The sequence below is a fragment of the Crinia signifera genome, chromosome 2, assembly GCF_055691185.1.
Source record: "Crinia signifera chromosome 2, ASM5569118v1, whole genome shotgun sequence".
NCBI lineage: Eukaryota > Metazoa > Chordata > Amphibia > Anura > Myobatrachidae > Crinia > Crinia signifera.
In genome coordinates, this window is record NC_139218.1 from 263,427,679 (window position 1) to 263,441,436 (window position 13,758).

Here is a 13,758-nt window from a genome sequence, read left to right on the forward strand (position 1 = left end):
AAGATACTACACCGCTCAGAGCGGTTCTTGCACCAGGTATCTCACAAAACATGGTGTATTGATGCTTGGTGTATGAGGTCACTTCTGTGATCATTATGTACAGAATGATAAAGGCCTTTCACTCTCCTGCTTATAGAAGTTGACAGGGCAAGCTGGTACTTTATTCCACAACATATAAAGGTTGTTAAACTGTTCTGTAAATGCAGCAAAATTTCGTTTTTCCTATTTTGGATTCATGTAGGAAAACTTGAAGAATTATGTTGACCAGATCTTTAACGTCATAACAAAATCAGGTGTTAGCTGTCCAACTGTTATGTGTGACATCTTCTTCTCTCTGAGAGAATCCGCCGCAAAGCGTTTCCAAGGTAAGAATGTCATGGAGGTCATATGCATACACATCTCACTGTGCATCTGTTGTTGTTATTATATGCCTTTCTGTACTTTTCTCTCTCTCCTTTTCTATAATTGTGTCCAAATGTCTTTCTGCTGTTTTCACCTCAATGTCTCTATATCATCTTGATATATTCAAATCTGCCTCTCGTCACTCACATCTTCTGCTTGCATACCCTCTAACGTCACCCCTCCATACAACTGGAACCTCCTATCAAAATACTCTCACCCTTGAAGATTTTTGACCTGAGCATCAACCCCTCTTATAACTACTCTAACAACACTTCCTTACAAGACTTCCTATGTGCTGCTGTCTACCTGTGGAACTCCTTACCATAACTGACCAGCCTCCCCAAAAGGTTCCATTCAATTTTTTGTGATGGACTCGTACCCATGAGTCATCACAGCATTGGGCCACCCGAACTCACACAAAAATGCTTACTCTCCCATAAGGCTCCAAGCAATATTGTGTGAGTTTAGGCAAAATCAGCTTGCATAGAGTGCGGGTTCAGGTGCCATTGCTGGCATGGAAATTCCATAGCAACTTGTAACCTTTCCCGCCTAATTGTAACCTTGACCCCCAAGTCTTCATACAGATGGAGCGGGTCCCATCCTTGCCGCCATGGCGGAGGTTCTGGCGCTCCGATATTCTTCTTGCGCTGACGTCCGCCAAGGGGCGTGGGTGCACGCCATGCAATACAATCCTCCACCACTGGGTGGCTAATGCTCCATCAAGCTAGAGTCGGAGTGATATACTGTAATGTGCCAATGGAATCCCGCCATTCGCCGTACGGAGCGCGCTTACAGTATGAGATGCTCGTAGGAAATGAGACGCTCGTGAACATCGGAGCGAGCAAAAGGGCTGTGTAGTGTCATGATCCTATACAAACATTTACGTTCACGTAGCCGATGCTGAATATTTTGAACTGTTGGTACTGTGCACATTGTGTATGCAGCTGAAGTCAACCGCCTCCTCCCCTTCCAGGTCTACTTGACCTGAAATACAGTACATTACATTGCTAATCCATGAAAGGACCGTATCAGACGCTGCCGCGACTCGGGTTTCGCCAATATATATATCTGCAGCTTAAATAACTCACTCTGACACCCTCACAACTGTCTCCATCTCCCAGCTATCCACAGATATACCTTTGTAAGCTGTTACATGCAGGACCCTTCCTATTTTGTTTGTTTTGTCTACCTTGTATGTCCCTATTTTATGTTTTCTCTGCGAGGGATTTTACAAATCAACAGTGGTAATAATAATTCCCTTCTAAAAGATATGAGGGGGTGAAGAATTTGCTATGTCTACTGCCATTTATTACACTTCATAAATACAGCTAAGCATGAGAGACTATAAGCCTACTGAACAGCGACTTCACATGTTATGAAGCATTTCACGCACTGCTAGCTTTCTGGTTTGAGTCCTGCTTCAAGTTAATTCAACACATTTCCTAAGTGCTCTTATCAGAATGCCAATAAACTCACTGAAATGGTTCATGCTGCAGAATAAAAATCCATCTCATCTTTGTGCTGACAAGTTTGAAAGTCTCTGTCCATGTAGACAGTGTTTATACCTTACGAGGCAGATTCTTTGTGGTAATATAAAGTGGAAGGCTAAAAACAAGAGTGTGTATATACAACTTGGACAATCTTCTTCATATGATGGAAAATAAATTCCTTATAAATCTTCAGCATCAAACAGCTGCTTAAAAGTGCAGACTCACTGGGAAATACTTGTTGTCTTTGTAACAGAACCAAAGAGCTCAGATAGTTCACATGTCGGGAAACGTTTAAGAAATCACCTCAGTTAACTATTAACAATTGAAATTCCAGTGTTGTGAAATAAAACTATGCACAATGCTGTAGGGTGTGGTATAGCCCAAAGACAATGTCTAGGTCAGAGGTTCCCAAACTCAGTCTTCAAGGCACCCCAACAGTCCATGCTTGGCCACAGGTGACTTATTTAGTACCTCAGTCAATTTGATTTAACTGTCTGTACTGAGCCATTGATATATTTAAAACCTGGACCATTGGAGGTGCCTTGAGTAAAACATTTTGGGAACCTTTGGTCTAGGTCAATAGGTTGCCATGCACATGGTCTACACTGGGAATAGGTCGACACATGAAAAGGTCAATATCAGTTTTTCAGTTTTTTTTTTTTTTTATCAATGTCGACACCTGATGTGGGCTAGTGTACCTCTACCGCTGGACTCGGCACTCTTTACCATTCCCATTTGGAGTCAAAATGGATGTCGACAATATGCATGATGACCTTTTGGTGTCGACCTATTGGCTGCCTTTCTAGACATTGTCTGTGAGCCATCAGGATACCGGATTTATTACACTAAACCAGACCAAACATCACATGTTAGTGTTTAAGTAAAATTTGTAGAATGACAAATATAATGCAATGATTATTATGTTTTGGTTCTTTCATTTGAACCACCTTTTACGTCATTGTACCATTGAGATTTTTAAAGGGCTGTGTCCCACAAGCTCTGTATGTGGTCCTTTTTCTTTCATGAAAGAACGTGATTTAGGGTAGAAAACCTAACTACAGGACCTGGCGCTTAATATTACTTTTAAATATATATATAGATAGGTTGTAAATATATTTTAATTTACAAGTAACACCAATATTCCAAATCGCGCTACACAGTTTTATAAAAAATTAATTACTTAATTCTTGATGTCTGTCAGCCTTACCACTAGATTGCCTGAGGGAACGGGAATAAACCAACCCAGATACAATACATAATAGTGGTATGGCGCCTAGGTTTCAAATATAAATGTCCCAATACAATATGCACAATCCAAATCCAGTGAAGCAAAATTAAGAATTTGTCCGACACTTGTTTATTTATCTTCAATGGATTATCAAGTATAAAACATTGAGTAGAAATAACCCAACGCGTTTCGTCTCACAGAGACTTCATCAGGGAATAGAGTGTAATAATCTTTCAGTATAGAAGGCTGTTAGTCTTTACTGGAATAATTTTAGAGACCCACTTGGGCACTATCTTATTGCTGGATGAGCTTTTATCCACCCACAGCACTGGCATTAATATTAAGTTGAATTAAGGGAGACTGAACAGAAGTATCACCTTGCAAATAAACTCTTAGGCATTTTAGTGTGTACAACAATCATATACAATTGGAAATATATGAACAAAATAGGAGCAAGGAAAGCACTGTGTCATGTAATCGAACCGATTGATGTTACATACCGTAATAGGGATATATTGTATACAAGCAGTTAAACTCTATACTGAAAGATTTTTACACTCTATACCCCTGATGAAGTCTATGTGAGACTAAACTCGTTGGGATATTTCTACTCAATGTTTTATACTTGATAATCCATTGAAGATAAATAAACAACTGTCGGACGAATTCTTAACTTTCCTTCACTGGATTTGGATTGTGTATATTGTATTGGGACATTTATATGTGAAACATAGGCGCCATACCACTATTGTGTATTATATTTTAATTTACCCCTGCTGCTGCATGCGTCCGTGAGTTCCGTCCGTGTACTCACAATAATAAACTGAATAAGGAAAAAAATATGGCACAATGCACTGCTGGGTGAAAGTTAGTCTCTCAATAGATTCTGCTGAGCAAATGACACTAGACACACTGTTTTACAAATAATTCGTTTTATGTATTTATAAGGAAAGGTATTGCACAAACAATAGCCACTAGACAATGTTTAAAGTGGCCATAGATAACATAAACCCATTCAAAATATATATAATAAAACACAATAACCAATAAAATATCTGAAACAATGATACTACTATTGCAATATGCGGTAGCACATTTGTGATGGGTCTCCGGATATAGGAAGGCTGCGTGCTGTGAATAAACGGTTAAATATAATCAATGTCAGCAGGAAAATACAGGTCCGCAGAGTGAAGGGTTAATAAGCCAGCAATAAGGGAAAACCAGTCTTCGCATGTATGCAAAACACGCACTTTGCAGAAATTGGCAATGTTTATAACAGATAGATATATATCTGTTTCATAAAATAGGTGATTGTCTATTCCACAGTTAGATCTTCAGACTGAGGTTTCATTAAATTCTCTTTGCTATGCCAGGGTTTTACTATTCATATAAAAGAAGAGACTCCATTTCTCGTGTATTAGATAAATAACTGAATGTATTTAATCCTGTCAATTGGTTCTGTAAAGTCTGAAGATAGGACTATCCTAGCACATGCTGTGAATTACAAAGTACTTTCCAGCAGCAAAGAGCCGTGTGCATATTACTTTGGCCCTGTCTTTCATCAGCCATCAGCACGATGCAGTTGCTCCAGTGCCCTTACATTTAATTTATCGTCTTTCACTTTGCATTAACTACATAATGTTTGTGTGTTCTCTCCGTCTCAGGCGACTCTGATGTAAGATACACTGCTGTGAGCAGCTTCATTTTCCTGCGGTTCTTTGCACCTGCCATCCTGTCTCCTAACCTATTCCAGCTCAGCCCTCACCACCCAGTAAGTGCCTTGAAAGATCCTTGTGTTAAGTTTCAGCAATGTGTCAAAACTGATTGAATAAAACCCCCTATGGTGCAGATAGCACATGCTGTACCAGACTTCATATTTACTGTGGGGAACGCATTACAAGATTGACAGGATTTAAGAACCTATTTTGATGCACATAAATGTTTCCCTTTATTAGCATTGCTCTTGTTGGAGGTTATTTAAGACCAAATTCCTTATTAAGGTAGAAGTATTATAGCTAGAAGTCTAGAACACCATTATTCAAAGTGTTGTTTTTTTTTTTAACATCACCAGTAAATTTTTGTATTATCTTTAATAATGTATTTGCATGTTCAGAACCTTTCTATGTATTAAATAAGACAAGAAACATATAACTGCTTTGGGGATTTAGGTCGTAAAATGTAATATATAAATATATCTGGCCAATGCATGTGCAACAAACATCCAAATATAATAAACAATTATAAAAAAAAAAAAAAACATCAACACTGCTTTTGAGTTTAGTGTCCAGTACTGGTTAGTGCCTCATACGGTTTTTGGTATACAGTATCCCTTTATCTCCATATTGTTTGTGTTTAGTACTGTCCTGTTATGCAAATGTTAATGCTTGTAGTCCAAAATGAATATTGTTAATTTGGTAAGATGTATTTAATGTCTGCGGTCAATATAACCGTGCAGGGTAAAACACAGTTTGGTTAGACAAATGCAGGTACCTTATTTAGATCACACAGATTTTATGAAGCGTCAGCTGTCCATGTCTCCCAGCTGCTGGTGCTTAAAACCTATGAGGCAGCTATTTCAAGAGTCCACAGATCAAGGTGATGCTATTCGCTGAAAACTGGAGAAGTAACGCTCCTAGGTGCAAATCTTGTTGTCTTTAACACGTTTCGGCACCTGCGGCCAGCGGCTTCCTCCGAATGCGAGTGGTACAGCAAGCATCAGCTCATAAAAATAGAGTAACCTTTTTAAGGTAGGCCACCCTTTAAAAAAAGAAAAATGTAGAAGACTAGATTGACAGGAAGGAGAAGAGTGCTGACATAGTGAACTGCCCCTTACACCTCCCAGCACTCAGGGTGGCACTGTGTTGTCTCTTGATGACATTTCCCTAATCTTTGGTGGTATGACTAGACTGGAAGTCTCATCACAAAAGCAGTAACCTTTTTTTATGCCACTAAAGCAGTGATGATTTTACTCAAAGTTGGAAAATTTAAAGGATCCTCTAATATTTAGTGAAAGGGGGGTTTTGTACTTAGATTTGTAAGTGGTATTGTTTTACATTGTCAATGAAACTTGTGCCAAAACGAGACAAAGCAAAGCATTTGGGTTATTACCGAACTAGGAGCAAATAAAACATGTAATAGGGATACTTCTATCATTTAACAATAGAGTGTTCTAGATTGTAATGAGCATCTTGTGAAATACGTTACAGAAGAGGCACGGTTCTACTTGTAGTTCTAGAGCAGGCATGTCCAACGTTGGCCCTCCAGATGTTGTGAAACTACACATCCCAGCATGCTTTGCCACAGTTTTGCTATTAGAGAATGCAAAAATTATTGCAAAGCATGCTGGGATGTGTAGTTTCACAACATCTGGAGGGCCAATGTTGGACATGCCTGTTCTAGAGCATGGTCTTCAAACTGTGGCCCTCCAGATGTTGTGAAACTACAAATCCCAGCATGCCTTGCCACAGTTTTGCTATAAGGGAGTGTTAAAACTGTGGCAAAGCATGCAGGGATTTGTAGTTTCACAACATCTGGAGGGCCACAGTTTGAAGACCCATTTTCTAGAGTATCCACATGTCTTTGTTGAACTGCTGTTCATCTATCAGTGAAGATTTATGTTGCTGTGGGTGATTTTCAGATAATCTTGATAGAATTTTATCTTGCACAGGACCCACAAACATCCAGGACCTTGACGCTCATCTCCAAGACCATACAGACTTTGGGCAGCTTATCCAAATCTAAATCTGTAAGTATTGTAGGAATTGACTGTTCATGAGTGTATCCTGATGGGATAGTCTGAGTGACCCTAACCCTAACTGATGCAGCCCATAGAAGCTGGCGGTATGTGCATGCTCAGTACCGTTGGCGATACTGTACATGTGCCGGTCCCGACGCCTTTCATCTTCACTGTTGAGGTGCCGGGACCAGGAATTGGAGCAGCTACAATGGCAGTGGGGTTGCCAGCAGTGAGGACAGCGGCAGCCCCCCACCTTCAGTGAGGTAGGAGCCAGTCACTGGTTAGTCTCATAACACCTTACGGTGCCCATACACAGTGCGATATGTGCTAAATCGCATGTAATACAACAGCCTGCGATTTGAACTAGATGTGATGTGATCTAGTTTAAAAAGTACTGCCTGCTCTTGTATGGTCCTATATACACTTCAAATAAATGATGATGATGTAGAGACATCTACCACTGTACCACTGGCTCCGGTTATGAGCATGACTGATAGAGTTTGAATAATGAACTCCCAGTATTTGAGTTTCCACCATGGTTCCACCATGTTGCATTGCGTTTATTCCTAGCTGGTCGCTCTTTTTGAAACTGTGAGGCATGGCTTTAGTAACAAATAGCACTGAATTACCACTTTCAACATTTACCTTACATGATATTTACATGGCAGGCAGACTTGCTGCTTCCTAAAGTCATCTGTTTGTAAACATGGTATATAGGTGCATATTTGATTTTAAAGTTTGACTGTCCAGGTCATCTATAGGTCTTTGTGTAAGATGCCCAGTGCTTGCTTTCCCTGTTCATCCCTTGCTGACCATGATACATGCCTTGGTAATATTATCCCACACTGCTGCTAATCTCTATCACAGAGATTTTCACCTACTTGTGTATTTTATCACATTTCTCCCTGCAGATCCATTATTTATGTACCTTTTTACGGAGTATTGCTCAGCTGCTTGTCCTCAGAGGAGTACATAGGTTATCCAAGGACTTGGTGCAGGGTGTTGTGTAACTGCTATTGTTCTGTCCTCTGCTGTACAACCGGGCATGAGGATGAGTCACACAAAAGATCCATATTTCAGCTGTATTGTCATTTTTCTTTTTCCATTTTAATCAGTGTATTGTTTAGTCGGCAAGTTAAGACTGTGTCTGATTTACCTGCAGTTTTTATCCCAATAAATTAATTTGAATCAGTTATTTTTAGACTTTATTAAATGAAAGACTTCAAGTATTTTGTGTCCATAAAACAGGATTTATGTTCTCAGAAGTTATAGCTGATACTGTCACTGTGAACATGGACGAGTCTAATGAGGGCTATTTGACATCCACTCCAACCAGGGCCGGCGCCACCACTAGGCAGCTCTAGGCATTTGCCTAGGGCGCCGGCCACTGGAGGGCGGTAGTCCGGAGCTGGGGGTTCCCAGCAACCTCGTCGGCAACCCAGCAACCTCGCCTCATCACACCCTCCCCCTGTCACTTCTAACAACCCACCCGCCCAACGCCGCTGTGGAGAGACACGGCAACCGGCAGGTGAGCTGCTCCCTCCCTCCTCCCATCAAAGTGACAGCAGCAGCGTCTGCTGCTGCTGCGCTCCCCCTCCGCCCCGTAGCAGTGTCTCCTTTTCATCGCTGATGAAAAGGAGACACTGAGCAATATGATTGCTGGGGATATATTGCTAGCAATATATCCCCAGCAATCATATTACCCCGTGTGTACACAGCATTACAGCTATATTTACCAACCCAACTGGGTGGAATATCCCAGTGTCATTTCATCCGTGAGACCAGGGGTCCGATGTATCAAAACTTCTTAAAAAGACAAGTAGAAAAGCTGCAAATATCATTTATCAAGTAGATTCTATGAAATAATAGGGGAAAGCTGTTTGGTTGCTCTGGGCAACATTACCTGACCTCAATAGGTGTGATACCTAACCCCCTGATCCCTGGTCAGCATATGCTCAGCAGCTATGAGTGTAGCTCTCATACCTGATTTGGTAGGTTCTGGTCTGTAAAATACCAGAACCTACCAAATCAGCAATGGATATCTATACCAGGTTGAACTAGATGGACGCAAGTCTTTTTTCAGCCTTACCTACTATGTAACTATGTAACTATGTAAGCCAGAGTTTGGCTACAGCACACGTTGGTTTGGCTTAAACAGCAATCTGCTTTTAGAATGACCTTCTTTCATCTCTCCTGCATTGTGCAGTCAGGGGATATTTTTCTTCTTACTATTATACCCCTTTTACACAGAAAATTAAATTCCCAGGTGAAGCCGTTCAATTCGAGAATTTCATTAAATAGACGGTCATTTTTCTGTGTGAAAGGGTTGATCCGGGTCTCTGACCCTGCGAAAGACCAGGGTCGGAGACACGGAGTTTAAGATCCGGATCGACTAGTTCACACATGAAAAAAAACTGTGTAATAGGGGAAATCTCCAGGTCTAAATTTTAGACCCGCAGATTTCCTCTCCTGGGCAAAGGGGGTCTGACAGCGGTCGAATAACCTGGTGCTTGAAAAGCGGGGTAATTGCTGGGTTATTCGGCCACCGCTGTGCGAAATCGGTGTTAAAGTGCCCACACACTAGAACGATTTTTTTTTTGCCGATTTCTGATGTTTACCGATAATCGGACGATATTGGTCCGATGCGCGCTCCCATGGATCTTTTGCTAAAGATTTAACAAAAGATCCATAGAAAGTAACACACATGGGATATTAAGAGAAATCTTTGGTAAAGATGTGCGCTTGCCTGAAATCTTTTGTGTAGGATGGAAAAAAGATTTCATGGCTAATTTATGAGCACATCTTCAGATTGCAGATCTTTCTAGTGTGTGGGCACCTAGTGTGCTCTTTCTAAAACACCACGAATTAATAAATTAAGGACTAGCACAATATACAGTATTGCACATTTGTATTAAGTGCAAATGTGTGGTGTCTGCTGTGACATTTACATAGCAAAACTAAGACATGTTTATGGACAAACACTTACCTGCCTACAACATGTCTGTGTTGTCATGCTGCTTCTGTCTGGCCATGTTACAAGATAATTTATTATATTTTCAAGCAAATGTGATTAAACCATTTGTGCCAAAATAATAGGAGTAAAGTGATGGGAACATGTGCATATATTTGTTCTATTATAGCTTTCCTTTTGCTTATCCCTATCTACCGAACTTACAGTAGCTTACCACCACCTTGATTCTAGGAGACAAAAATGAATGTCTATGCACAATCTGGACCACTGATGCCTTATCACAGCAAAATACTACGGGTGAGATTTAATAGGATGAGAGATTCAGAAAGTGAGAGATTTTGTGAGAAATCTCCAGTTTTTTTAAAGCAGCAATCATTTACACTGCAAAACCAGTTTGATTTTGAATTGTTAATGATTGCCCCTTTAAAAAAACTGGAGATTTCTCACAAAATCTCTCACTTTCTGAATCTCTCATCCTATTAAATCTCACCCTACTTATTTCCCCTATCATTTGTTTTTCCAGTTTAGCGAGAGTTCTACTTGCAATATACAGTAAACGGCCAGCATTTATAGCTCCTACTTATGGTAGTTTTGTTGAAAAATTGCATTCTAGTTGTATATTTGTAATGTTTGCTGACCATATATATACATTTGTTCGAAAATAAAGTGAATTTAGTTAGGATGTTACAAGTAATTCTCCCCTGCTCATTTCCTCTCTTTATTTCTATATAATAAAAGGCTAACACTGCTCCCTTGCCTCCTTTGGGGGGGGGATTCAAGTGTTTTGCGCATAGCAATTAGTGTCGCTTTATTCCCATTCTGTTGCTTTTATGTTGTTTTATCATATTGACAGGCTGGTAACTAATTAGATGATCTTTTTGTTTTGTTCTCACTCTTTTTCTTGCCATTTGTTTGTCTTTTCTCCCCCCAACCCACCCACCACTTCTAACTTTGTCCCTTGCTCACCATAGTCTCTGTCAGTAACCCTATAAATAAGGACAAGGACAATTGCTTCCAGTGAGATACAATACACAATGTTACATTGTCAGACTTGTAATATGCCTCCTTTTTACAGGCTAGCTTCAAAGAGACATATATGGCGGCCTTTTATGACTACTTTAATGAACAGAAGTATGCAGATGCTGTCAAAAATGTAAGTTGCTAAGCAAGATATTTGCGGAATGTAGGTATTTTTACAAACCTGTATTATAAGTATTTGTATGGCTGTTTTGTTTAACTGCCAGGATCGACTGCTGATTAAATACTAACTGAAATACAGTATTAAAGCCTTTAGCTCCTCTCTGAAAGCTTGGTAAAATTACTTTTCTTTGTCACCAATTAAAATCAAACTATAAATATAGAAAAGTAGTCATTGAAAAAGACCTTTTTGGATTTTTATACTTAGAAATATGTTGAATTAATGAGCAGAGTTCTTTTATTTTTAATTCCAGATTAACTTCCCACTTTAATATATTTGCCATGAGCAGCTGTAAGCTTTCTCAACCTACATTTTTATGTTTCTGTCCTACTGATTTCTGTTCTCATTAAAAATGAACATAGTAATAACAGTTCATGATGTTATTGTGTACAGTGCAAGCACTTTGTGCCTAAGCCTTGCAGCCGGCAAAGTGGATTGAAGCTAGTACCGCTGTGTGTCCTAATTGACAGATGAAATGTACGCTATGGAGAGACATGCTCAGAATACAATCATGGCATAGCATATTTCACATCACATCATGTTCTTCTACAGTCATTGGCTTTTGTTCATTCACATCACGCAATTGTTTTTACCTAATATTGACTCTTCATTGTTCAGTTCCTGGACCTGATTTCATCCTCTGGCAGAAGAGATCACAAAAGTATAGAACAACCGATTCTGCTCAAGGAAGGGTACGTTTTAGTTCAACTACAGGATATCTGCACTAAGTACATGGGGAGTATACAGTAGGTAGACTTGCCACACGCTGTAGTGGTCAAAACGGCTATTTAAAGTAATATTTTATGTAGAACCTACTGTAGACAGTCTTTGCACATTAAAGACATTCAATTCTGGTTGGTGTTGCTTTCTGATGCACAACTTACCAAAGTCCGGTACTATCAGTAATGTGCAGGACCTGTTCTGCACGTGCGCATAAGTGTCCTCCAACACAGGATGCAGGGAGTTAACGGGCAGGGGTGGGGGCAGTGACAGCTTCCATTTGTCTAAAATGGAGACATCTGCCACCGTTTAGGGGGAAGGAAGAGGGCACGGATAGCAGAATTACACAGAGATTTCTTGTATTCTGCATTGGGTGACTTGAGAGTCTCCATGGGTGCTGCAAGCCATCCGTTAGTGCTAGAGAAGATCCCATATGGAGTAGATGAATGCAGTTCAGATCAGTAATGCGGCTGCATTACCATATTCGTGCTCTTGCACAAACATCTGAATCAGGCCCTAAATGCATGATTACATTATTTGTAAATCATATGTTTTGATACAAATATGCTAGAGGGTCACTAAGGTGTGTGTGTGTGTGTGTTCCTATGGAAACGTTCTTATCAGCCTGAACTTGACGTACGTAGGTGTTGTAGTATATTGTATGTATATATAATGCAAAATATTAAACAAGATATTTCACTTTTAATTTTAAGTATCACATACAAGAGGGAATGAGCTCTCCATAAATGTTCATATTATATAAAGATTAACTTTATACCCCCCCCCCCCTTCCCCAATAAGGCAGAGCCTAGACCACTGCCAGGGAATTTGTGCCCTACCTCCCATTATGGTCCCACAAGGAGGGATGTGATCATACAATAGTAACTCCAGCAGCTCACTTCCCATGTCCTTCAGCAGCTCCATGTCCTGTGTCCCTTCAGCAGCTTTCCCTCCTCTCTGGGTCTTTCCAGTCCCCTCTTGAATGTCTTCAGCATGCACAGAGCCTGCTCCTCTTAGTGGCTCTTCTTCACTTCAGCGGCGGTGACGACATGACCTCACATACGCCGTGCCAGAAGAAAAAGCCGCTGGGACAGGCTTTCCTGGAGGAATTACTGTTCAGGGCTGTGGTAGAGGTGGAACTCTCTTCCCCCCACTATTAGAGGTGGTGGAACTCAGTTTCCACCCTGTTCCCCATCACTTTAATCCCTGGGGGGGTGAATTCAAACTGAAATATAAATTGCAGTGTAAAAATAAAGCAGCCAGTATTTACTCTGCACAGAAACAAACTAACTTATCCAAATGCAACTCTCTCTGCACATGTTACATTAGCCCCACTTGCAGTGCACATGGTTTTGTCTATTAAAGAAGAATTTTGCTTTCGCAAACCAACCTGAATCACCCCCCATATACTGTACTGTACTGTCTAAATAATGAAGCATCACATGATGTAGCTTATTTCAAATTACTTTAAAAAAAAGAATGAAAGGAAGTTTTTCAATTAATGTTCCATAAAATGTTTTTTGTTTTTTTTTGTCTTTTTAATTAATAGTGTTTTTAGTTCTTTATAATACTTATTATGATGGACTCGTGTATTTGTGATCTTCACTCAGGTTTATGATCAAAAGAGCCCAAGGGCGGAAACGATTTGGAATGAAAAATTTCAAGAAGCGATGGTTTCGGCTTACTAACCATGAGTTTACATACCATAAAAGCAAAGGTAAGTCATGCACAGATTCATTTGTTGTAATAAGACATTTTTAAGTAAGGAAAAATAAATTGTTGCATTTGAAACCTTGCTCCTTCTTTTGTTTGCTGCCAATGGTCTGATCATACTGAGGTGGATTCAGAGTTGCACAGAGGAGGAAGTAATCGCAAATATTCACCTGTATGCTATTAATCTATGTGACCATGCTGCCCTACTTATGATCTTTATTGGCATCCTTTGCATCAGCCCTACCCTTGGTGCAAGAGATACATCTGACTTATCTCTGCATACACACAACAATGCATAAC

The 13,758-nt window shown here is 40.0% G+C and overlaps 1 protein-coding gene across 2 annotated transcripts in view; it reads left to right on the forward strand.

Moving 5' to 3' along the window:
* RASA3 (RAS p21 protein activator 3) overlaps positions 1-13,758 on the forward strand; it is a 213,195-nt gene that overhangs the window by 181,227 nt on the left and 18,210 nt on the right. For both annotated transcript variants that reach the window (XM_083168496.1, XM_083168497.1), the window contains exons 14-19: positions 242-365; positions 4,785-4,891; positions 6,788-6,865; positions 10,903-10,980; positions 11,644-11,717; positions 13,356-13,462. In XM_083168496.1, the coding sequence (XP_083024622.1) occupies positions 242-365; positions 4,785-4,891; positions 6,788-6,865; positions 10,903-10,980; positions 11,644-11,717; positions 13,356-13,462 (568 nt within the window). The remainder of the gene's footprint in view (positions 1-241; positions 366-4,784; positions 4,892-6,787; positions 6,866-10,902; positions 10,981-11,643; positions 11,718-13,355; positions 13,463-13,758) is intronic.